The sequence below is a fragment of the Engystomops pustulosus genome, chromosome 5 (assembly GCF_040894005.1).
Source record: "Engystomops pustulosus chromosome 5, aEngPut4.maternal, whole genome shotgun sequence".
NCBI classification, from domain to species: Eukaryota; Metazoa; Chordata; class Amphibia; order Anura; family Leptodactylidae; genus Engystomops; species Engystomops pustulosus.
In genome coordinates, this window is record NC_092415.1 from 182,069,607 (window position 1) to 182,094,652 (window position 25,046).

At 39.2% G+C, this 25,046-nt stretch overlaps 1 protein-coding gene across 10 annotated transcripts in view; it reads right to left on the bottom strand.

Annotated features, from left to right (window-relative positions):
- The window catches only part of DIP2C (disco interacting protein 2 homolog C), a 303,276-nt gene that overhangs the window by 164,741 nt on the left and 113,489 nt on the right, over nt 1-25,046 (bottom strand). For 8 of the 10 annotated variants that reach the window (XM_072153986.1, XM_072153982.1, XM_072153985.1 and 5 more), the window contains exon 2: nt 14,845-14,913. The exons of the other annotated variants lie outside the window; for them this stretch is intronic. In XM_072153986.1, the coding sequence (XP_072010087.1) occupies nt 14,845-14,913 (69 nt within the window). The remainder of the gene's footprint in view (nt 1-14,844; nt 14,914-25,046) is intronic. 10 annotated transcript variants of the gene reach the window in all.

The following is a 25,046-nucleotide window of genomic DNA, read 5'->3' on the forward strand; positions in this document are numbered from 1 at the left end:
GCACAGTCATGGTTATGCTTGTCATATTCTTGTGATATACAACATGTAAAGCTGTTTCTATCCTTAGGCCCCTTGCACACTGCCATTGTGGGGACGTATATTGGCCCCAAGTTTGCAGCCGGATATACGTCCCCATAGACAGCTATGATGCCCGGCCAAGAGTGCTACCATACCGTACCGTGCACCACCATGGGCACCATGCATCACAATGAAGAGGGAAGGGGGTCAGCAGCGATCACCCCCCCCCTCCTCTCCAATGCCCCCCTGTGCTTAGTTCCCAGCTGTAACTGGGATCTCTCTCTGGTTCTTTGTCACCTAGAAACACAAACCTGTGTATCTAGGTGACATCATATTAAAAGGGGAGATTCTTGTCTTTGAAAAGAACTGTGTTTCTAGGTGCCACACTGCAGGGCATAGGACCGTTTGAAGTGAGCCCCCTCTAGCCTGTCAGTCCAAGGCAGAATACAAGGGGAGGTGCAGAAGACACTTTGCAAAAGTACATGCACCCTCTGCTTCTATAGGGAAAATGGTGATGGGTTGATGCTGCACATATTCATAAAATAAAAATGAATGGGAAAAATTGTAAAAAAAAAAGCATTGGTTTTTATCATTTTAAGTTATTTCCAAACTCTATAAAAAACATGTTGTTAATAAAATCAAGTTAAATTCTCCCATGTCATGAAAAAAAAAGTATAAAATTGACATGGACATTCAGGCACCAATAACCCTTGGACACAGAGAACTTAAATCTGCAGCCGCCCTGTTCTCATCTGCCTGTGTCTAACCCCATTACTATCTGACCCCAAACTTTAATGTAAATTAACAGATTCTATTTATTCTCCATCTACAGATGATGTCAAAGCTACTTATCTCTTCCCCCTCCCTATACAGTAATAATAATAATCTTTATTTATATAGCCCCATCACATTCCATAGCGCTCTACAAATCAATGACCTCTGTATAGACAACGATGACCCATCATTACATCAGTACTGACAATAGATGATGTCACAGCTTATCTACTCCCCCTCCCTGTACAATGACCTCTATATAGATTACACTGACCCATCATTACATCACTACTGACAATAGATGATGTCACAGCTTATCTCCTCCTCCTCCCTGTACAATGACCTCTATATAGATAACACTGACCCATCATTACATAACTACTGACAATAGATGATGTCACAGCTTATCTCCTCCCGCTCCCTGTACAATGACCTCTATATAGATAACACTGACCCATCATCACATCACTACTGACAATAGATGTCACAGTTTATCTCCTCCCCCTCACTGTACAATGACCTCTATATAGATAACACTGACCCATCATTACATCACTACTGACAATAGATGATGTCACAGCTTATCTCCTCCTCCTCCCTGTACAATGACCTCTATATAGATAACACTGACCCATCATTACATAACTACTGACAATAGATGATGTCACAGCTTATCTCCTCCCGCTCCCTGTACAATGACCTCTATATAGATAACACTGACCCATCATCACATCACTACTGACAATAGATGTCACAGCTTATCTCCTCCCCCTCCCTGTACAATGACCTCTATATAGATAACACTGACTCATCATTACATCACTACTGACAATAGATGATGTCACAGCTTATCTCCTCCCCCTCCCTGTACAATGACCTCTATATAGATAACACTGACCCATCATTACATCACTACTGACAATAGATGATGTCACAGCTTATCTCCTCCCCTCCCTGTACAATGACCTCTATATAGATAACACTCACCCATCATTACATCACTACTGACAATAGATGATGTCACAGCTTATCTCCTCCCCTCCCTGTACAATGACCTCTATATAGATAACACTGACCCATCATTACATCACTACTGACAATAGATGATGTCACAGCTTATCTCCTCCTCCTCCCTGTACAATGACCTCTATATAGATAACACTCACCCATCATTACATAACTACTGACAATAGATGATGTCACAGCTTATCTCCTCCCGCTCCCTGTACAATGACCTCTATATAGATAACACTGACCCATCATCACATCACTACTGACAATAGATGTCACAGCTTATCTCCTCCCCCTCCCTGTACAATGACCTCTATATAGATAACACTGACCCATCATTACATAACTACTGACAATAGATGATGTCACAGCTTATCTCCTCCCGCTCCCTGTACAATGACCTCTATATAGATAACACTGACCCATCATCACATCACTACTGACAATAGATGTCACAGCTTATCTCCTCCCCCTCCCTGTACAATGACCTCTATATAGATAACACTGACTCATCATTACATCACTACTGACAATAGATGATGTCACAGCTTATCTCCTCCCCCTCCCTGTACAATGACCTCTATATAGATAACACTGACCCATCATTACATCACTACTGACAATAGATGATGTCACAGCTTATCTCCTCCCCTCCCTGTACAATGACCTCTATATAGATAACACTCACCCATCATTACATCACTACTGACAATAGATGATGTCACAGCTTATCTCCTCCCCTCCCTGTACAATGACCTCTATATAGATAACACTGACCCATCATTACATCACTACTGATCATAGATGATGTCACAGCTTATCTCCTCCTCCTCTCTGTACAATGACCTCTATATAGATCGTACTGACCCATCATTACATCACTACTGACAATAGATGATGTCACAGCTTATCTCCTCCCCCTCCTGTACAATGACCTCTATATAGATCACACTGACCCATCATTACATCATTACTAACAATAGATGATGTCACAGCTTAAAGGAAATATAGAATTTGTTTTTATGCAGTGTGCACGAAACATATCTTGAGAATGCTGTAGCTACACTGATGCAGAGACTCTTGTTTAATCAATGATTCAAATAATTTTGCTAAAAAATAAAATTTAGGACTTTGGGAAAGCTGGGTTGCATGCTGCTTGCTGTTCATAAACACATTACATGGAGCTTCCTGAACTGTCCAGACAGGACTAATCAACCTGAGCTGGATGTTTAAAAACAACAGCCAGGGGATGGTGCAACAAATGATTACTTCTGCCTGTCAGGGACAACACAGTGATTACATCATTCTCTGAAGAGGATAAAAGGAGCAACAGAACCTCATTGTCATAATTTTATGATTGTTTTTCAGAAAAACAACTCAGTCCGTTGATTAAGCAAGATATGTTTCTGCATCAGTGTACCTACAGTTTTCTCGAGGTATGTTTGGTTTGTAATGCATAAAAGCAAATGGTATGGACATGCACCCTACAGACCTGGTTAGAGTCTTTGGCTTTTAATGGTCATATAAACTGCCTTAAAGCATATAACTAAATGCTGTTATCAAAACTCCCATCATGATAAAAGCTCATATAACCACAGAGAGGAAATATAAGAAGACAAAAATCTACAATGAGGAATAGTAAACAGATTAATAGAAGAAAATTGGTAATAAATTGCCTCTAATTCTCATTCCAGTCACCAGTCCATGATTATGGTGAATTAGTATCTTGCATTAATATTACATTTACAATCAACAATGGCGACTTCCTACGCGTACAATACATACATCTCATATACGGAAACAGTTCAGTAATGGAAACCTCTACTAAGAGCTCAGCTCTAGAGCCTAATCACGGTCATAGAGACTGGACACATCTGCTGACAAGATAATATTCAGACACACTGGGATGAAGAATAAGCTTTGTCTCATGTTCGGCTCAAGGCAGCCGTGTTATGACATCCTGTGTCCCAAGAGCAGAAGCGAATTCCCCACGTACTGGCCTGCAGCCAATGGTGCGAATACCCAGCGAGAGACGTAAATAGTCTTAGGCCAGAGAATTGTGTGGTCGTCCTGGATTTCCCAGAACTCCCTGGGAGTGGAGGACTAGAGCTGTGCTGCTTTTATGGACTGGCTTACTGTAAAAGTAAACACAGGCTGTCTCTACAGTGAGTTTTCCATATCTAGTGTCAGAATATTTCATGATTTTAAAAGTTGCAGCAGACACTTTGCATCAAGGACACAGTCATTTCCATTTTTGGAATTTTATGGGCATTAGAACCTAGTAAAATATTTGCTTTCCTCTGCTACTGCTTTATATGGCATACTGTCCACAAGGACTACAGTATGTGTTATTGGATGGGAGCTAGGCCATCTGTACCATATACTGTTATACAGTAAAAAAAGATAATAAATAATAGAATATAGGGATTACGGTAGATTTACATTGGTGTCCAATTTTTTACACATGTAGCCCAAAAAGTATGTTCATGTAAGGTCTTGGAAGTGTATAGGTCCAAAATTATATGTGAAAGCGATCTGTATGCAGCTCTTTTGATGTGATTTTTTTTGGGGAAAAAAAGGTAAAACCAAAAAGACATATGCAAATGGATATAAAAAGTGGGTATTCACAACACTATGAAAAAGAAAACAAAAAAAAAAACGATTAGTAGTTTAAAAAATATGAGTTGCCCTAAAATATTTTGTTTCACTATTATACATTTTATACGGTTTATTTGGAACTTAGCTGTCCTATGGAAGTTTAGGATGTCTTAAAAAAACAAAAAAACACAGAAACAGTCGAGTATGTGGTAATTATATTCATCTGAGCTACAATATCAGATACAAAAAATGTGAATATATATGAATATTGTTTGAAGAAAAAGGATGTAATAATTAAAGGGAACCGGTCAGTTGAATTTGGGACCCTAATTTACCCGCAGGTCCTTGCCCTAGTGGTTTAGTGCAAAAAAAAAAAAAAAGCCTGATCGCGACCACATTAAAAAATAAATAAATAAATAAAAATACTCACCTCAGTCTTCCCCACTCTGTGCCTGAAAACTGCTGCAAGTAAAGCCGATGTAGTCCACTGCAGGTGTACGGCACATGCTCAATGAATCCAAGGTGTTTTGGCGGCTTCATTGAAGAATCACCGGAGAAGGTGCCGAGAACTACAGATTTGGGCCTGGTGTGCCTTATCAGACTCACCTCTAGGTAAGCATACACTGGTTTCTTAAGAATCCATTGAAAGAGCTCATATAGGGTGATTAAGAACCTGTCGTTTGTTTAGTGTCCCAAATCCATCTTTAAAGTTTTAAGTTTTTATATACTAGAAAGGGTAACAATATTAATATTTAACCATTCCCAGCCATTCCTGATCTGGTTGTCTAGCAGTTTCTAGTTCAGGGACCTTCTTGTCACAGAAAGGTCATCCAATCACTGGTCACAGAGGTGATCCATATACTAGCGATGAATGGAGAGGTCTTATTTTCTTTGGTCAAGACGGACCAATAAATAACACAGAAGCAATCCAAAAAACCACTGGATCCAAAACAGTGGGGAGGAAACTAACAGTGATATACATTTTTTTTAAATGTACACCAGTTCAAGAAATCTGAACTTCTGCACAAGAACAATGAGACCAGCTGCAGCTGATAAAGATGGGTCCTTTTTGTCAAAATCTGAATCTACACCAGTCAAAAGTAAGAGTAGATTTAACCTGAAAAAAAAAAATCTGTCAGGCTGTGGAATCCTCATCCTTGGCTATCTTGATCCTGCCTCAGACCCGGTACTACAGAGGCAAAAAGTCGGAAAAGTATGTCAACGATCAAATCAACATTTATATATATATTTATATATATACACACACATGGTGGAAATTTATGTTGTTGTGGTTGATGTATTCAACCAAAGTTGGACCCATAAACTTTCCAAAACATTCCACGTGTTGTAAAGTATGGCAACTTATACATTATACAGTATGGTTTTGATAATGCTTCAACCCACCCCTGGATGGATAAGCTGGATAATATTAACAATATGCGTTTCCCTGACATTGCATAAAATAAATGTCACCCTGCTTAGCAGAACATAAGGGAGTAATAAAAATGTAACTCGTAGATATCCAACTGGTGACCCCTTTTCCGGAGGAGGAATGCTGGCAGTCCTGAAGTGAGACCACATGAATCCAATTACTTCATGCAGCGATCTACGATCCAGAACAAGAATTCTTTTCTGCAGGAACCAACTGACAGCTGCATTTTTCCAAAAAATTTCACTAGCTCCGTCCCCTATCCATCCCAACCGACTGGAATCTGCTAATAATTGCTTTTAAGCGATCAATAAAGCCGGCTCTAAAATTCTTCCCCTCTGCTTAAGCATTTCAATAATGTAAAGTGAACAATGTCAAACATGCATGCCAGTGGTGATAAGCCAACAGAACGGCATGTGCCAAGCCAAACACTTGGTCTTGGGATATGAAATGTTCCATTCTCTTGCTGTTTCCATGACAGAATGCAGCCTAGTAAATACCTAGTGTTACACTCTTAAGCAGATTTATAATGGAGAATCTCTATTCTATTAATGAAAATTTTTCTAATACAATTGTCTTAAGGAAGCTGTAACAGGACTGTACCAACTGGTGGAGATGGGGTAAAGAATTCACCAAATCTTGGTGATGTCTGTGGTTGGAACATATCCCAACTACAAAAAAACATAACCTAAAGATCATAGCAAATCCAACTAGGCCAAGGCCATCGTTTAGTTAGTAGTAGATTGCTATTTTTTTACCCATGTTCAAGAATCAAAGTTGCTCTATTGCACTTACCCCATCTCAGGGGCTTGTAATATCAGGGACCCCTAAACTTAAGTTATAATACGGGTTGTAAAATTACATACCTATACCAAAGTCTTAGATAGCTTCCTCACAATCAACACTCGTCATCTCAGGCCTAGGCCTCAAATATTGATTGCAGGGACCTCCACCATTCACTAGATAGGGGTCCCAAGCCATTCACTACCTTTTGCTAGATCTTGTGTTCTCAGTCCAATAAAAGAATAGTGCATCACAGTTGTATATTATTTTGTGGGAGATTTGGGAGGCAGTCCAGGGTCCAAGGCTTCTAGAGGTCCATGGCCCCCCAAACCACCAATGTTTAATGCTGCCCTGTAGACATAATAAAGAAAGGAAATCCTCATATCTCAACACACAAGTATACAAGAGCCCTTCTTGGACCCTTGAAGGTCCTTAAATGGTTGATAAACAACAGAACTAAAAGCAGACCGAAAGGACCTCCCTCTCCTTTCACCTGAAGCTTTGTTCTGTTACTGTATGTAAGTAGTCAATGTCAAACTATAAAAAAATAGATTAGTTTGGGGGGGGGGTTCCAAAATTTTCATACTTACATAGCCCAGGGCCAAAGGCAGTTTTAATTTGCACCCAGTGCAGCACCACAAATGCTTGGCCAACAATCCATACAAACTTCTTACTGCAGGGTTATGTATGTGGTTTACAGTGGTAGTGTCAGTTATAAGACCGTCAACTGTGGTCCTATAAGCATAGCTTAGTCATTTGCAACTAAACTACCCATAAAAGATATTTAAATATAGTTCTATAGTGTGATGTGTCCCCTGTGTTGTTTAGTCTAGGATGGACCCCTTAACACCCGAATGATTGTGTAGTCTAGATCTCTCCTTATTTCCGATTTTGCCAAATTGATACAACTTGTTCCTTTTTAGACGCGAAACTCACGAAAAATTCATCTCTGCAATGCTGGATGTGTAAGCTTTCTAATTTGTTCAGTTCAGACTTTCTCTGAAGCAATTTTAAAGCAAAAAAAAAAAAAAAAGACGAGCGGGAGACCGAGATAAGGTCAGCACATCCAAAACTGCAGCAAACGGCTCACTGTGAAATGAATACAGAGATCAGTTCAATGGGCGGGAGAAATGACTACGGCTTGTGAAGTTCTGCTACGTGCTGTTGGTTCGCTGGAGGAGGCCATGCGGTTCTCGATGTCTACGTACTGTCTGCTTCCATTTATAAACAATCAGAGCAATTTCCTGACTTCTCATTACAATTTGCTTCGCTTGTTAAAATTAATGTAGATTTTAACTGACCATTAAATAAGTTGGGGTTTAGTACGCACGCGCATTTATCAGTCATATAGATAAGAGTATGTTAAGCCAGATGGTGAGGTATGAGGAACATGGTGAGCGGGTCCTACATTTATCACCCCTTTATATTACTGAAAGAATAAATAGTCGCTCATACTACCCATAACGCTGGTAGCACTTAGAGCAGCAGAACTTGGCTTCCTAAAAATGGGGCCACGGGATAGGGCCCAACTTGCTGATCAGTGGGGGTCTCAATGCTGAGACACCCGCAGATTGCGAGAACAAGGCGTCCGACCGACCCTCGCCACTTCTCAGAGTAATGGAGCAGAGGCCGTGCATGACCGTTCTGCTCCATTAATCTCTATGGAGCTGATGGAAATTGTTGAGCGCCGCACTCACCAATCTCCGTCAGCTCCATAGAGATTAATGGAGCAGAACGGTCATGCACGGCCTCTCCTCCATTAGTCTCACGATCTGCGGGGGTCTCAGCATTGAAACCCCCACTGATCAGCAAGTTAGGCCCTATCCTGTGGATAGGCCCTAACTTGCCTTCATGGGAAAACCCCTTTAACTACTGGAATTTTCACAAAGGAGTGAAGGAACTTTCTATTTTGCCTGTCCGAAACAGGTTAAAAAATGCCAATGTGCTTCAATGAAATGGAGTGAGACCCAAGTTATTGTATATTGCTGAATGATCAAGAGCTTACTAAAGGTAGGGTAAGTCCATTTCTCCTGCTAAGGAACGCTGCCACTAAGAGAAGTTAAAAAGCAACATAGGGTTGCACAGACAGCGCGTATGAGTGTGATATGATACCCAGAAAAGTATCACTCAATCCTGATACGATGCTTTCAAGAAAAGAAAAAAGAATTGTCTGAATTTAATGTTAAGGGTGTGGGCGCATGGGACATTTACATTGCATTTCCAGTGAAACATATGCGATCAGTAACACTCAACCAGCGTTTTGCAAGGAGAGCTTTAGTTTTTTTATGACAGTTTATTATTTGTTTATGTATTGTGAAGGTTGTCTTGGAAATGTAATATAAAATGTATAATTTATTTTGTGTGTTTTTTAATTACATTTTTATTAATTCAATTTAACTGTATTAATGTACTAATAATGTAATAATAATTATTATATGCTTTTTAAAAAAGGATAATGTAGTTATATATAGCGAGATCTCAGAAAATACATATATACTCTATATACCAATGAAATGAGCTTGTGTCACTGTGTATCTCTATGGAAGCTCTTAGTTAGTTAAAGTCCTCCCACTAACAACCAGTAAACCCATAGTCTAGTGCAGTGATGGCTAACCTGTGGCACTGGTGCCAGAGGTGGCACTCAGAGCCCTTTCTGTGGGCACTCAGGCCATCACCAGAGATGACTCCAGGTATCTTCCTGCAGTCCCAGACAGCCCAGGACTTGCTGTGCACAGAGCTATTTTAAAGTGACAGGACTACCTGGGACTATTTTCTGTTTTATTGGTGTCCTCACTGAAAACTGTGACAGAGAAGGGAGTATAAATCACAAATTAAATTTCTGTGTTGGCACTTTGCAATAAATAAGTGGGTCTTTGTGGTAGTTTGGGCACTCGGTCTCTAAAAGATTCGCCATCACTGGTCTAGTGGATAGAGGCTCTGTATCTCTATGGCAGGTAGAGAGTGGATGTCTGTAAATTATTTTATGTTATTCAATTAAATATTGTTTGAGACCTTGTGTCAGGGGAAGCTCCTAGTGACGTAGGGACAGTTCATGATATATCCCTGACGTGGTTCCTGCTCTTCCAAAGGCCTGACACATCTATCCAAAGGATTCCCTGCCCTAAGTCTCGTCTGAAGATTTCCCTGCAGTCAACTACTTAGAGTATGTAGAAAGGTACAAGTCATTCGATATCAAAAATGACCCAGTATTGAACCATTTCGAGTATGCAAGTATCAAACAAGTACCAGGTTTCTATACATTGCGCAACCCTAATAAAATAGTGGTTGAACAAGTGTCTTGGTGCTTCCTTCAATATCTTCAATGCCCTTTCTAGGACCATGCCTTATGTGACAGTACTGGTGCCCTCTCTACAGAATGCCATGCCCACTAGATGCTAATAAAGTGCTAACCGAAGTGGGACACTAATTTAAAATAGGGCCAATCCCATATGGAACTGGACATGGTGTAGTGATGAAAAATCAGCCTCTATTTTAATAGAGATGGTTTTTTTCCAAAAATTACACTAGGGAATTGGAACTTTTTTCCTCTCTAGAATTTAGTGTAGATTCACAAAAGCAAATATTATCCTTACACTTGACTAGCTGAATACAAGACGTGTCAACTCCGATGAACTCCCAAACCAAGTTGTCATAGCCAGACCGATCCATCTACCTGTACATACGCATCATTTAGAAGTCAGTATCACACAACATCATCAGATGACATCAATGATGGGACTTGAGAAGCTCTGTAGAACAATTGTGAGGAGATAAATAACTTTTTGCACATTCGCCTTTTTCATATTTTAATATTCTCACACTCCAAACATCAATGCAATTAAGTCAGATCCCTCACACATTATTATAGGACCCATAAGGAAAAGTACAAGTTCTTGGAATAGTCTGGGTTAAGTAACAGCATCTCTCTCGTACGTCAGCAGTGAATCCCTGTTGTTACTCTTGGTAACACGTCGTGATTACTAAGCATGTCTATTTATAGAGCAAGTCTCTACTCTCCACTTCATTATAGCAGTGATCAGCTCCACATTATGTCAAGGACATCATCCCAAGCGCAGGTAAAATGCACTTTACATCCAGTCGTTTCTATTTGAGGAAATTTAGCAAATAGGAATAACAGAAGGGAAAAAAAATAAGGATCCGCTACGAGCTAGATGTCCTATTTTTCCTCATAACCTGAATGGATTCATACAAAACTCAGACAGACAGAGGAGACAGATTTAACCTGTTCATGAATTACTTGGAGAGGAAGATAAACATTATTTTAGGTGATAATAGAATTATGTTTAATAAGAATGTAGTTTATAATATTCAGAAGTTTTCTTTTTTTAGACCTGGGCTACATGTCCGTAGGGATTTCCGTGTGGAAGAAATGTCCTATTTCTGCTTTGGTCTTGAGCCTCAATGAGTCCTATCCACTATGGAGACAGTATAGATCACTTAGGGTTAACCATCATCAGGGGCGGATTATGACTAGCCATGGGCCCTGGGTTGTATGAATATTATAACCCCACAAGTCTGGAATTTACTTCCTACATATGGACTAAACTCAAGGAAAATGGAGGATATGTTCCTTCTGACTGCTTTCAATCTGCAGTTTCAGAACCGTTGGAAGACCCTCTTGTGTACATGTGTATTGAGAGCAGAAACAAATGTCCAAGGATTTCATAGGTGGAGGTTCTTCTCCGTATAAAATTTGGTGGGTGGTTTGGGATGCCTTGGGCCCTGGGCTACAGCCCTATTTTATAATCGACTACTGACCACTAGTTATTCCACTTCTAACCCTCATTAATTACAACCCATATGATCCCCGCCTTATGAAGGAAACTATGATGCATAGGTGGACCCACACAAGACAAATACCACCAACGTTTAAAGGACACCGCTGACTTATAATGAGGTCAGATCAGATCCCGTTCCGCTACCTATGAAATTAAAAAAATTCATATCTGATGAATCTTTGATGAGTCTCCATTAAGTATATGTGATCAGAGGCCAACAATGGATCTGTCAAATAAAAACACTGTCTTTGGTCCACCATTACTGCAGGCACAGTCCAAACTGAGTTTCATTTCCTGAGAAGACTACCAAGCCCATCTCTGCCCTGTGTAATGATCAACTGAAGAAGGTAGAGAAACAAAACTCTCTTAAGAAGCAAGCTCTATCATTCAAACAACAAGCCATTCTTATCGGGAACCCAACAAATAACAACTGTTTTGAAAGATTAAATCAAAGTGATGGTGGATGAACAGACACGAACATAATACTCCATCTTCAAAAATAGCGTAAAGTGGAAATGGGAATAATGTGACTAATGAACCAAAATATAAAAAACTCTTCCCTTATATCTGCTCTTCAGTATGGTCAAATTGGATTGTGAAAGTTTTGCTCCCTACTGACAATCTGGCATGAATGCTTGTTCCCGACTGGTGGCCCAATCATCAACAAATCGGCAACTGCTCATTAGTTGGCTGATGTCATTTTTTTTGGAGCCAAACAAATTACCATCTGAGATCAGCAAATCTCCCAATGCCTGAAGCCACCTATATTTACCCAGACTGCATGAATCAGACAAATGCCAATAAGTTTTTTATATTATGGGCTGGCATTGGTAAAGTCTTTAAGAAACTTTATTGATGGAGTACATAAAGGAACTTTAAAGTTACAGAAGAACCTACAGAATATCAAAAAACTCCACACCCACAGAATTAAATCAACACAAGAGAGAATTAAAAAGCTTCATACAATTACAAAAATGTTTCACATTGGAAAAAGTTTTCTATACTCTGACCACACAGATTGATTGTTTCGCTTATATAAGGGGATTCCACCTACACAGAATAAGTTCACAGAATAAAAACTTCTGCAAAGTATTAATATACTTTGTGCCCAACAATGCCCTTGTGTCAGAGCAATTGTTCTTAAGATGTAGAAATTAAATATTTTCATTCACAGACAGCATAGATTTAAAAAATATAGACTAAAACAAAAATTATAATAATTTTTTTTTTTACAAAAACTTTTCTCTTATATGGTAAAGTAGAAATCTCAAAATCCAAATATATTTTTCTCGCTCAATTTGGGAAAAGGATCTGAATAACAATTTGTTTTTGACCCCGCTGCCCTTTGCCCTTGTTTATGAAGGATGAATGTTAGCACCTCTGGTGCTTTCATGGGACTTTACAATTTATAGTTTATCCTTAGCAATTAAGCAATTGGTGGAGATCCAACTTCTGGCATCCCCCACCAATCAGAAAACTGAACTTGGCTCCGATGATGTGGAGGTTTCCTCTTTATCAGGTAAAACACTGGAAGTAGCTTAGTCCTGTACCAGGAATGCAATGCAATGCAATGGTTGGTGCTGTAGTTAGTAAATGATGAAGATGATACAGTGCTCTTTGATTGGTCAGCTAATTGATCAAGATATTGTCCATCACCGAGTTAAATAATAGCATTAGAGAACTAATAAGTTGATGGTCAAGACCCATAGTTTGGCCAAAATTTATGACTTAACTATCGGCACAAAAATACAACTCAGTCCTCAGCAAAAAGTCATGACCTAAAGAGACAGAAATGTTTTCTCTATATTGCTCTGCTTTATTAATAAGATTTTTAGAAAATGAAATTCAGGCCAGGTATTCCAAGGCTTAATATGTTTAGTAATCAAAAAAATAAAAATGTCTCTTAAATGTAATGCTCACATAATCATCCCGATTAATAACACATATTTGATATTCATCCTGTTAACATTCTTATTGTCAGTAACCTCAGGGTGAAGCCATTTTGTGATTGCAGACATCAGATTTTGGAGGTATGGTACCGAAGAATGTATATAAAGTTATCACTAATTGCTTTAAGGGGGAATATATTTAGACTGGAATATCTCGCTCCTTACTTAATCGATTCTACCTGTGGCGGCAGTGATGCTCTCGAGTGCGGTGATTCCAGTCACCTCCGCTCTCTCTTGGTATGCAGAAACTCAGTGGAGATTTTGTTGCTTCGCAAGCACCTGCTACAGCCTGCAATGGTATTCGGAAGTAGCGGGTACACACTTTTATTGTGACCACGGAGCCTATGTATGCCAGTGACTGATGGTGTTGGGAGGAGCACAATAGAGCTATTTTTATACCACTTAGTACAAAAGAAATTTGCAATCCCGTACAACCTCTTTATGGGTCTCTAACTTGTCAAAGGGAACCCATCAGCAGGTTTGTTGTGAAGCAGCTTAACTTTCAAATCATATTCCTTTAAAGGCAGATAATTTAGCAATTAAGTCGAGTTCTCCCCATTTCAGAATATCCTCTTCGATGTCTCTTCATCAATGAACATAACATGTGGATGAAGTCTGGTGAACCACAGCAGCGGGGCCTTTCTATGGCCGGTAGAGCTCGACTTTAATGCTTAACTCTCCGCCTCTGTAACTTTATAGAACTAACTTATATCTCACTTCAAAGATGATATTCTGGATGATGCCAGTTCAGATTTTAATTCTATTTTGGCTATAACTAGCTCCTATCTTCTGGCACAAATTATTGTAGATATGTCTTGCTAGGGAGTCAAAAACAGCTATGCAAGTCAAAAAATTATAAAGTGGCGCATCTTTTAATGCCACGTTTTACTATAATATGACTTAATGCCACTTTTATGTTTATTACAGTCTCTATTTTAATCAAGGCTTCGCATTTAATGTACCTCCCCTGAGGACTGCATAGGAAAATGGCTGCGCCCAGAAGCTTTGGTTTTATCATCCAGCAACTTTAAGATACAGAACCAGAAACACTTACACTACTAGTTATACACCTAAGATATTGTGTGTTTATTTCTCCATTTCATTTATTAATTAGCTCGTCATTGAACACACACACACCACTTGAAATTATGATGTGTGTAAATTTAGAATTTCGTATCGAATGCTATATAAATATCACATAGCATTACACATAACAGTCAAATCAATGGATAATCAACACATGAAATGACACGCTATAGACCGCCATTTCATGTCATGGTAATTGAGGTAGAGAACAAGCTCTTGACTTTCTTTGAGCCTAATTTCTCATTGTCACCATGAAGGAGCTCCTGATTGGTACACTCCCAGAAGCACAACATTGCATGATTGCAGAAATAAATCACAGGAATCACGGTGGCGAGGAGACGTCGAAACACGACACAAACACAATCAAATGTTGAAAATATGTATGAATCCTTCTTACATAATGCTGCTGTTTTCCAAGACCTCCCATGCCATCTCATTGCTGAGGGACCCGAGATACATGGATGACCTGGAAAACAGTTATTTTGGAAGAAACAGCTAGTGAAATTAATCATTGCAGGCAAGACATATTTAAGTCATTACAACGGCCCTTTCATACACAAATAAACTCGAACTTCAACAATGTTCTGAGTACATTTCCCGCAAAGTCAAAAATTACCTAGTAATAGAAGAATCCCCAAGTTGCCATCCATTGTAGAAGTTTTTAGAACATCATTATACGTGTCTGACGTATGGGTTTTGCCATCTCAGCTGTTCGTGGCTGGGAATGAGAAGAGCCCTGTCTGTCACGTTGAGGTGGTTGGAGCTACAGAAGCGGAACTTGGCTGTTCTACAAAGTTTACGTAACTTTCAAAGAGGTAAATAGGCGTTATAGCTGTTCCTGAAGTTACAGAAACACCATTTCTGAATTGTAACTTCAATTTGCTATAAAGTTGCATAGAAAAGCCATTCCGACCACTGAAGCAGGGCAGAGCAAGGCCCAATCGAGCCTCAGCTATGAATGGCTGAGATGGAAATACCCAACCAGGTATTTAACTATAAAAACTTGTCACATGTGGTTGGGTTATATAGTGTATAAGCAACCTCAAGCTGTTATTTTACGATTACCTTACATAGAATTATAGAGTTGCAAGAAGTTTTAAAAAAATAGAAACCAAGTAAAAAGACAGTTCTTGAAGTTGATGAGTTAGAAGCAGGAAGAATAGACAACTGTAAGGATCTGAATGACTAAATGTGATGGTTAGGCAAATGGGTCAGAGCTGCTAGGGTGGCACTGGGGTGATCTGCACAATATGAGGCATATGGATTTAACGTTACAGGTGCTCATAGAGGTGGTCACCAATGTCTCCACAATTACTGTATATTATACGGTATACACCTCCATTGTTTTGGTTTATCTCTTTAGCTGCAACTTTAGGTCAGTTTCAGACTTTCCTATGGTTTTTCAAAATGGAGAATTTTGAGAAATGGAATTATGGATGGTGATAATATCAGAAGATGAATAAACATTTTATACACAGCATGTGATTATCCTCAATGAGCAACGCTGCCTCTTCAGCACCAATCTTTCTGGGCAATTACATGAAGGTCGAGGTTAAGGTCACTTGGTTTAATTACAACTTTTTTAGTTACATATCTTTGAAAAAGTCATGTTCAATTACTGTATGTTCACAGTGCAGTAGACATACTGGTTAAAGTACATATGCTCACCATAGAGATGAATTTGGCACCACTTCAGACCCTATACTAAACTTTTAAGAGCCTTAAGAGGTCTATAGAGAGTAGAAGAAATGAAGAGGGATGAGGGACTAAGTGGAGACCAGCAGAACAAACAAAAACAGCAGTTAGAGGTTTCCCAATTGCCACCAGGATCCATGGGTCACATGACCCTTGGCCTGCAGGACTCAGTAACTTCCTGTGATGTCCTGCTGGCTTCCAGTATGTTGCGGTGACTGTGCAATAATCAATTACATTAAAGTCATTACACGCCCCTCTAACCACTAGTATCGGAGTGTTTATGACGGAGAGGACGTGCAGGAAACTTTAGCAGGGCAAGTGTAATATGAGTAACCCTTTTAAGATCTTATACCTATCCTTTTAAAGTTTTCTCTAAGTGGCAAATCCCTTTAAGATTAGGACAAAAACTGCTAAAATTGCAGAATAATAGTCACACATTCCAGAAAGTGCTGCTCCTCATGAAGTCACAATTTTGTGCTATTAAGTGATGTGAAAATTTAGCTATTTTGGAAATTTTGTTTAAGCTATGCTATTGCCATGAAAGGTAACATAGGGGTGTTTACCCTTTGCTCATTTCGTCTACGTTTTTCTCATTTCGTTAATAGACTGGCAGGCCGGATTCTAGACAAAAATAGTATCTGCTTTAGTTCAGGGAAACATAATGAAGACAAAATTCAGGATTTATGTCCATATCCATAATTACCTTAAAAACATTCTTCATCTCCAGAGAGTTTTGGCATTCAGTGTGGAGCCTACACTGCCACCTTAGCAACACATAGCCCTGGCAGTACATTTTTTTTTAATGATTATTCATTTGTTGGAATTTATTTTGATTCATATTATTAACAGTTTCTCTAAATTTTACGTGGTGCCAAGTTTGTTTCGACAGAGGGGACAACCCAATGCCGATATCTTCTAAGTATTCTCTATTTACCAAAGACAGAGTTATTAGGTGTCCATAGCCCCTAAAAATTTTATATTTGAACAGGCTCTTTGGACCAACACTCCATTGAAAGTAGACACCTACTTGTCCACGATTCCTTCTTGTCCAATCATTATTATTATGACAGAGCCTGCTAGAGGATCCTCTAGTGTCACACTACTTCTACTGGTGAGCATCAAACCATTAAATCCAGGATCTCTACGTTCTCAACTTCTGTAATTCAAGACTTGATGTGACTTTTGGAACCAATGCAATGCTTGCAACTTCTGCTATATTGCCTGTATTTAAGACCTATAAGGGTGCCAGCATTAGGACCCCTAACACCCATACATTGGATAAGTGAAAAGTGTCTTAAGACAACCACCGAGGTTGATTATATTATTGTTTTTTTCCGAGAAATAAATATTCCAGAGTAAATAGTCCATCTTATTTACCTAACAAAATTGAGCACACAAAGCAATTCGTAACTTTTGACTTGGCAACACCTAAATAAATGTAGACGTGTATAAAACCCAAACTGTGATTTTCATTTATGACGATTTTATTTGACTAAATCCTCTATTTTATTTTACGGTTCCATTATGTATAACTTTTTCCCTACAGATGGGAATTGCTAGGTGCAATTAGCAATTTATCTTGCAGAAAACATTTAATTCTTAACCATATCGGAATAATGCCTTGAGAGGAAAAATAGGGTAAGGGAACCAATTAGCCTGTATTCACATCTGCTTTTGTATTCAGCAGAAGCAGTAAAAACTTTTAAGACATAACTTAAAAGAAACCTTTAAATGATTCTGAAGCTGCAGACTTATGAGATGAGAATGTGTTATCTTATAGGTGTTATTATAGTGAATTAAGCCGCTGCAGTGATTGATGAACCTGCAAAGTGCTAAAATTCACTTTAAAAAAAATTTATCGTGAACAACTATCATCTTATAACAAATGTAGGAAATTTTAAAACATTTTACTGTAATATGACTTCTGTTCAGCTGGAAAACCCTCAGGGAACCATGTGTAAGGGCAAGAAAAAAAAAGAAAGAACATACTTACCTTCTTTGGCGTCGTTTTTCGTGTTCAGTGTTTCAGTGTTTGACTTGAGATCACAGAACCCGTTTCATTCAATAACAGGTGTATTCGGACATAGGAAGTCACCTCGATTCACTTATTGTGCTGTCCCTTGGTCCAAGGTGACTAGTCACAGGATGAAGTAGATATTGTAACCCCTTGGAATTTCTGGTTGAGCGCAGGACCCGGAACCGGAAATCCGGAATTACTTCAAACTGGGAGCGTGATCAATTTTAGGTTTGGGGTTTTTTTTGTTTTAAGTTCCTAACTCCAAACTCAAAAATAATTTTATTCCCATGTAAACAATCAAATGACGCAACTAACAAGATTTGGGGTAATGAGGGGCAATTTTATACTGGAAAAACTGGAAATCGATATTCCAACAAATATCCATTTTCCTCTTCATCAACCCATTTGGTCAGCGAGATTTACCAAGGATACATTTGATGTCTAAGGTGAAACCGAGTAGAAGCAGCGTGAGCAGTATATATAAGTATACTCTCTAGAAAGGGTAAGTATAGCATTTCCATAAATCTCCCCCTCCCCCCCCCCCAAGTGCTGTTCCTACAGGAATTTTCTGCAAATGACACAGTTTTAAACATTACACATCTGCACCTAAAGTTCTCCTCCGGAAAACAAGACCAACATACAAATCCAAAAGTGCATTTGTACAGCTGGACACAAATTAAAAAAATCTAATCTAATAGAATGTAAAAACAAAAAAAATAATTTTTAAAAGCTGTACCAGACTGCAGTGTGTAGAGTAATCCGCTATAACCCACAGTATTTCAAAGGCGCTATCAAAAATGCTGCCTCGCCGAAACATTATGACCCGTCAGCACTTTAATTATCGTTCATCAGTATCAACATTCATGACATCTCTTAAATGGAGTCCATCAATGCTGGCTTCCGATCTATTCCTGACGAGTCAGATACGCAGCTTACTCCTAGCTCCGGACTCTAATAACTCCATTTCTATAACGTTACCTGTAGACTTTTTCCTTTTCTAAGGGCATCCTTATTGCTTAACAAATCCCAGAAATAGCTAGTACTGAAAGGAAATCACTGAAAGGTTTCCGATAGCTTCTATACAAGGCAAAACAAACTCTCCCAATTTACTCACTAAATAATTTAAATAGAATCCATAGCAAAGGGTGGATTTGAATTTAAAATAAAAGTTTTTAACGCTTTTTGTAGAGTAATGTACAATTGCAACAGTTATGATTATTCGGCCACGAAGAAGGAAGCTTTCCCAAAAGGGCTAGGCTGCTGTTCACATTCTTGTTCAAGATTTGTGTATCAGTGGCTTGCTTTTGCTTTTAAAGATGTTTAATTAAAATTTGCTCTTTTATCAAGATTAAAGTATCCTTGAGTTGGACTTTATTACATATTTTACATCTGTTTATAAGGACAAATCGCAAACTGGCAGCTTAATGTATTGAAGGGTTCATTGTTGACTTCTTAGCACCCAGATCACTATTTGTTTCCTGACATCTCGGACCCCCACGCTTAGGTAAAAAACTTAGGAAAGTGCTCAGCAGAGGCCATATTAGCCCATGGAGGACTGTATGGCAGTATGCTCAACATACGCTGTGGGTGTTTCCCCAATGACATAACTGTCCATATAAGGACCATGTTCTTTGGAGGATACCCTGTCCATCGGCAGCACTAAATATAAATATACTAAATGTACTTACAATTGAGAGAAAAATCGTGACGAATCTAACCTTTTATAGTTAATAAAGGTTGAAGAAAGACACAGTTCTGGCAAGCCCAACCTAATTTCTATCTTGAATTTTGATCTTGAATAGAGCAAAAGAAAAAAGGCCATTTGCCACATATTAGGGGCAAAAACACTTTAGTAGGACTGATACTTATTAAAAAGATATATACAGTATCTTGTCTTCTTCCCAAAAACATCTATCCAATATGAAACCCTATGTGGCTCTGTGTATATAGTATGTAGTATCGGGCAAAATGAAGGACATTCGAGAAGTTACAGAAGTGGGTGTCCTGTCTCTAGAGCGAGCTAGATCTCTGACTGTGGTGACTAGGATGCTTGCACAAGAGACAGGTGATATTTATTTGTCACACAAAACCACTTAGCTTGAAAAAACCAACACATTTCCACCCTCGTTTAGGATGGCTGAACAAAATGATGAATGTTCAGCATCAATGGAGTCTACATTTTTACCCTTCAATTTGCATCAGTCTTAAAAGACAATTACAGACATAATTCCAGCTGCTCTAGAAGAAGACACCTCTGCTCAGAGCGTGAACCTCGTGTTATTCAAATGTATTTTTTTAATTAAAAAAAAAACTTCCAAAGTAAAGCAGGAAGGTTAAGGTTTCCTCTATTACTGTGAAAAACAAATTGAAAAAAAAAAAAAACTACAAAAAATTCTTTTGGTTCTCTTAAAAATTGCCACTATTACTTTGTTTTTAGCTGTCTCAAAATGACAAGGAAATTGGTTCAGAGTGTCACAAAGTTATTTCTCTGTAAAATGAATTTCTTGTCTAGGGAATATGTGGCTCATGGCTGTGAAGAGTGCCTTCGGTCGTTCTCCTAGAAAAACATTTTATTTCATATAACACTTTTACAGACATTCGACTACCTGCTCTTCATACAGATGAAGCGATCATTTCATAGAGTGTGTGCTGTGTAACCTGTGTGCCAAGAGAAGGCACAAAAAAATCCAAAGATGACGGCATACAAGGTAGTCCCAATGTATGGCCGCCCGATGGCCTAGTGAGGTTACATGAGACATTGGGGCAGATTTACTTACCCGGCCCATTCGCGATCCAGCGGCGCGTTCTCTGCGCTGGATTCGGGTCCGGCCGGGATTTATGATGGTAGTTCCTCCGCCGTCCACCAGGTGGCGCTGCTGCGCTGAAGTCCGCTGGAATGCCTCGAAATACACCGGCCTATCCTGGATGGAGGTGAGTGAAATTTTCGTGACACAATTTTTTTAAAAAATGCGGCGTTTTTTTCCGAATCCGTCGGGTTTTCGTTCGGTCACACCACCCCCCCGCCCTCCGATTTCCGTTGCGTGCATGCCGGCGCCGATGCGCCACAATCCGATCGCGTGCGCCAAAATCCCGGGGCAAATCAGGTACAATCGGCGCAAATCGGAAATATTCGGGTAACACGTCGGGAAAACGCGAATTGGGCCCTTAGTAAATGACCCCCATTGTGCATTCATTAGACCATACGGTATCCAGTATCTGTGTCATCACCCTTATATCAAACATTATGGCCTTAGGTGACCACGTAGGTTCTTTAATAAGGGGTGTAGTTAGAAATTAGTTAGAATTAAATTAAAATCAAAAAGCGCAACAACACAAAGGGGACGTTAAACTTCTTTATATGCCATTGTATTTTGTGGTCCTAAAGGCATGAAAAAGTCACGATTCCTGCTGCATGGCCACGAGGTTACAGTGGGCAGAGAGGTCCATTTGTATCTACGGTTCGTCTGTAAGTCAGGTGTTCTTAAGTGGAGGACTATCGGTAAGTTATTATAGCCTGAGCCAGTATCCTGGCGTGAGTTATAGCTGAAATTTATGCCAGGCTGGACAGGATGTACAATTAATTCGGGATTGCGAGAATGGGAAAGGTTTTTGGGGTCTTGGCAACTAAATTAGGCTACGAGTATTAGTAAAGACATTTCCTGGGATCATGATATTGATGGTCTATCTTTTGGATTGGTCAACAACATCTGATTGTTGGGGCTTCTTTGGCAGTCCAAAGAACTTTGAACAGAATGTTAGTGTGCATGCTTGACATACACAAAAAATAATACATTTAAAGTGAACCTGTCATCAGCAATTGACCTAATAAACAACTTCTGGTATATTCTCAGGCAGTGTAAGACCTTCTAGTTTTTGTTTCTTCCATATTCAAGGTTGGTGGCCTCGTCCAGAAATTCAACTTTGAAGTGGAATGTAAATTTGTTGTATGAAGTCAAGGAGGCAGAGAACTTAAAACTTAATCACAGAGGAGGAGGCGTTTAGAGTTCCTCACCTTGGTTTGACATTTTGCATCGGACTTCAGGAGATCTGGTTATTGAGGTCTCTGAATGCAGGACCATCAGTTACTGTGAGGGGGCTTTCTGAAGAGGAGAGAGCTTGACTTCAGTGTTAAAATATCTGCCTCCTTGACTTTCTACAACCAATTCACATCTCACTTCAAAGTTTTCTGAAAGATGCCACCACACTGGGTCACCAAAGAAACATGATCTGGAATGTGTTCAGCTGCTTTGCAACATACTGGCTGTGGTTTATTAGGTAAATTTCTGATGACAGGTTCCCTTTAAAGAAGAAACCCTAATGGTTGGAGCCAACTGATCAGACATCAGGATGCCATATCAGCTTTTGGTTATGCGTTTAGGTGTGTTGGGGGGTGTAAGGTGTTGAGCTTACCTAATACATATCCACTATTGATCATCATCAATTTTGATACCTTAAAGAATCTTTTTAAGTGACATCTACCAAGGTTACATATTAAAATGTAGGGTATTTCCTACTATGAGCCACGTTATGTGTAATGCCACATGTATTAAATGTTACTTAATGACTCCTGAACTATACAAAACGACCACAGGATGAAAAATAAAGACGATCATCCCCATGTACCGTAGTCAGCAGGGGATCAATAGATCTGTTAATCTCTTGGAAATAGTCTTTTTCCATTTACGACTTACTAATACATGTTGTCTGGGAATACACGCAGTTTCCTTTAAATGCGTCTTTCATTCAGAAAAACGGGATTAGTTGCCCCTGCTCGCAGTGTTTATACTGCACTGCAGATCTATGGCGGAGTCGGCTTCGAGGCGAGGGTTACTATGGAGACGGCTGATTTACTGTGACCATCTTTCTTTCCCTGCCTGATTGTGGAGCTTATCGGGATATAAAGTCGTTTTGATGCTGTGATTTAGTTGTCATCTTGCTATGGCTTCCTGGCTACCATTTCCCTTAAATAAAAGCATGTGGCAATTTAATATGTCGGAAAACAAATTTACCACTTGCTGACAGTTAATCTGATATTAAAGGGAACCTGTCACCATGAATTACCATTTTATCACTCAAAGCTCCATCAAAAATTACCTTCATATTCCTAATGACAAGTATTTAAGACCGATTTTAAAAGGTTAAGGGCCTCTCTGCAATGAGTGGTCTCCTATGGGTAAGTCCATTACATAGTATTTAGGTCTTTTTTTATTTGTATATTTTTAGGATTCTGCTGTCTAATTTGGCTCGGGTAAATGATTGACACATTGATATTTTCAACGATAAAACAATTTTGGATGTGGCGTAAATAAACTTTGTCCTTTTACAATCCAAGACAAGGTAAAAAAGTAGCACAAGCCAAGTTTAAAAAAAGTCCCTTTTTGGAATTCTCTTGAAATTGTTTTGTATTAATCTTGGCCTAGCCAAGCCAAGCAAATTAAATTACAAGCTGAGGCAGATTAATGCTCCGATGAGTCCTACTGGACCGATGGGTCCCTGTCTAATTCTTTCAGTTCTGCAATTTAGAACCTTTAAATGACTTTCAATGGTCCTAGAAGGTGTGTATCAGGAGCTGGTACACATGTGTAGCAGTATATGGGTGAAGGTCCCCAAAACAGAGCAGATTAAAACTTGGTGGGTGGTTTGGGTGGCCATGTGCACTTTAGGGGTCTTGGACACACATATTGTAATTGGTTGGTTTGGTGTACCTATGAGCCAGCTTGCATGGACGATTCACCCATTGAATTAAATGGTTTAAAAACTAAAGAGCACACAGGGATAATTTTTAGCAAACGTATGTGCATTAAAGGGGTATTCCCACAAAAACAAGATTCCAAAATATACTCAGGTTAACAAAGTAACACATTCTCTAATTAATGGTTATTAATAAAAAATACAGCATTTCACAGATATAATTCAACTTGTCTATCAGTCCTGGTGTTTACAATTTGGGCTTCCCCTGGATATGACCATAAATCTTCTAACTATGGTCAAATTTCTTCTCATAAATAGCTTCTCTCCTCTGCACACTGCTGTGCTTTCTGCCTCCTGCCCTGCATTACAAGACTAGCTCAGACACAGGCACTTACTGCCAGCAAGCAGCAGTAACCCTGCAGTAAGCAGTAAGCTGTGCACAGACTTACTCTCCAAGCTACTGATAGGTAAGGTCTTTATCCAAGAGGGAGGCATATAGGTTATAGGCGAGTTAGCTGAGAGTGTCATTGTGTTTTATATCTATCTCATGGATCTCATTATATCTCATCTCTCATCTGTCTTTTTCTATCTGTCAGTAGAAAGTTCAGAAGCTAAATAACAGTATAGATAAACCCTGGACCCTGATCATCTAAGCCCATTGTCAGCTCACAGCATCTCACAGCACAGAGGGATCATGAAGTGTCTGATTAGAGAGTCCCCGCCCACACTCTGGAATCTTACACCGACCATCACTGAGTGACAGGAGCTAAATCGGTAATAAAACTGAATAAAATTGAAAGTAAGGGGGTTAAAATTATCTTTATTGTATAAACATCACTAGGGGATTAAAATTTGAGAACTTTCTTTCATGGGCAAACCCCTTAATGTTTTTTAGCCAAAAGTCATCTTTTTGATTGCAGTCATGGTAGTGTAGTTCAGTCATGGGAGCGTGGAAGATCACTATGATCTTGATATCTGGTGTTTATGTCTCAAATGAAACATCATTATAAAACAATAATCATGTTTCATGAAATCATAAAATGAAGAGTAGGACCGTGCCTGTGTGTAACCCTCCGACACTGACAAATTACTATATCATCCTATGGTTAAAAATCCATTAGACAGATCCTGCTAACAAGGAGAACAGTAGTGTATGGAACACAGGAAAACACATAATGTAAAGGTCAAAGTGAAAA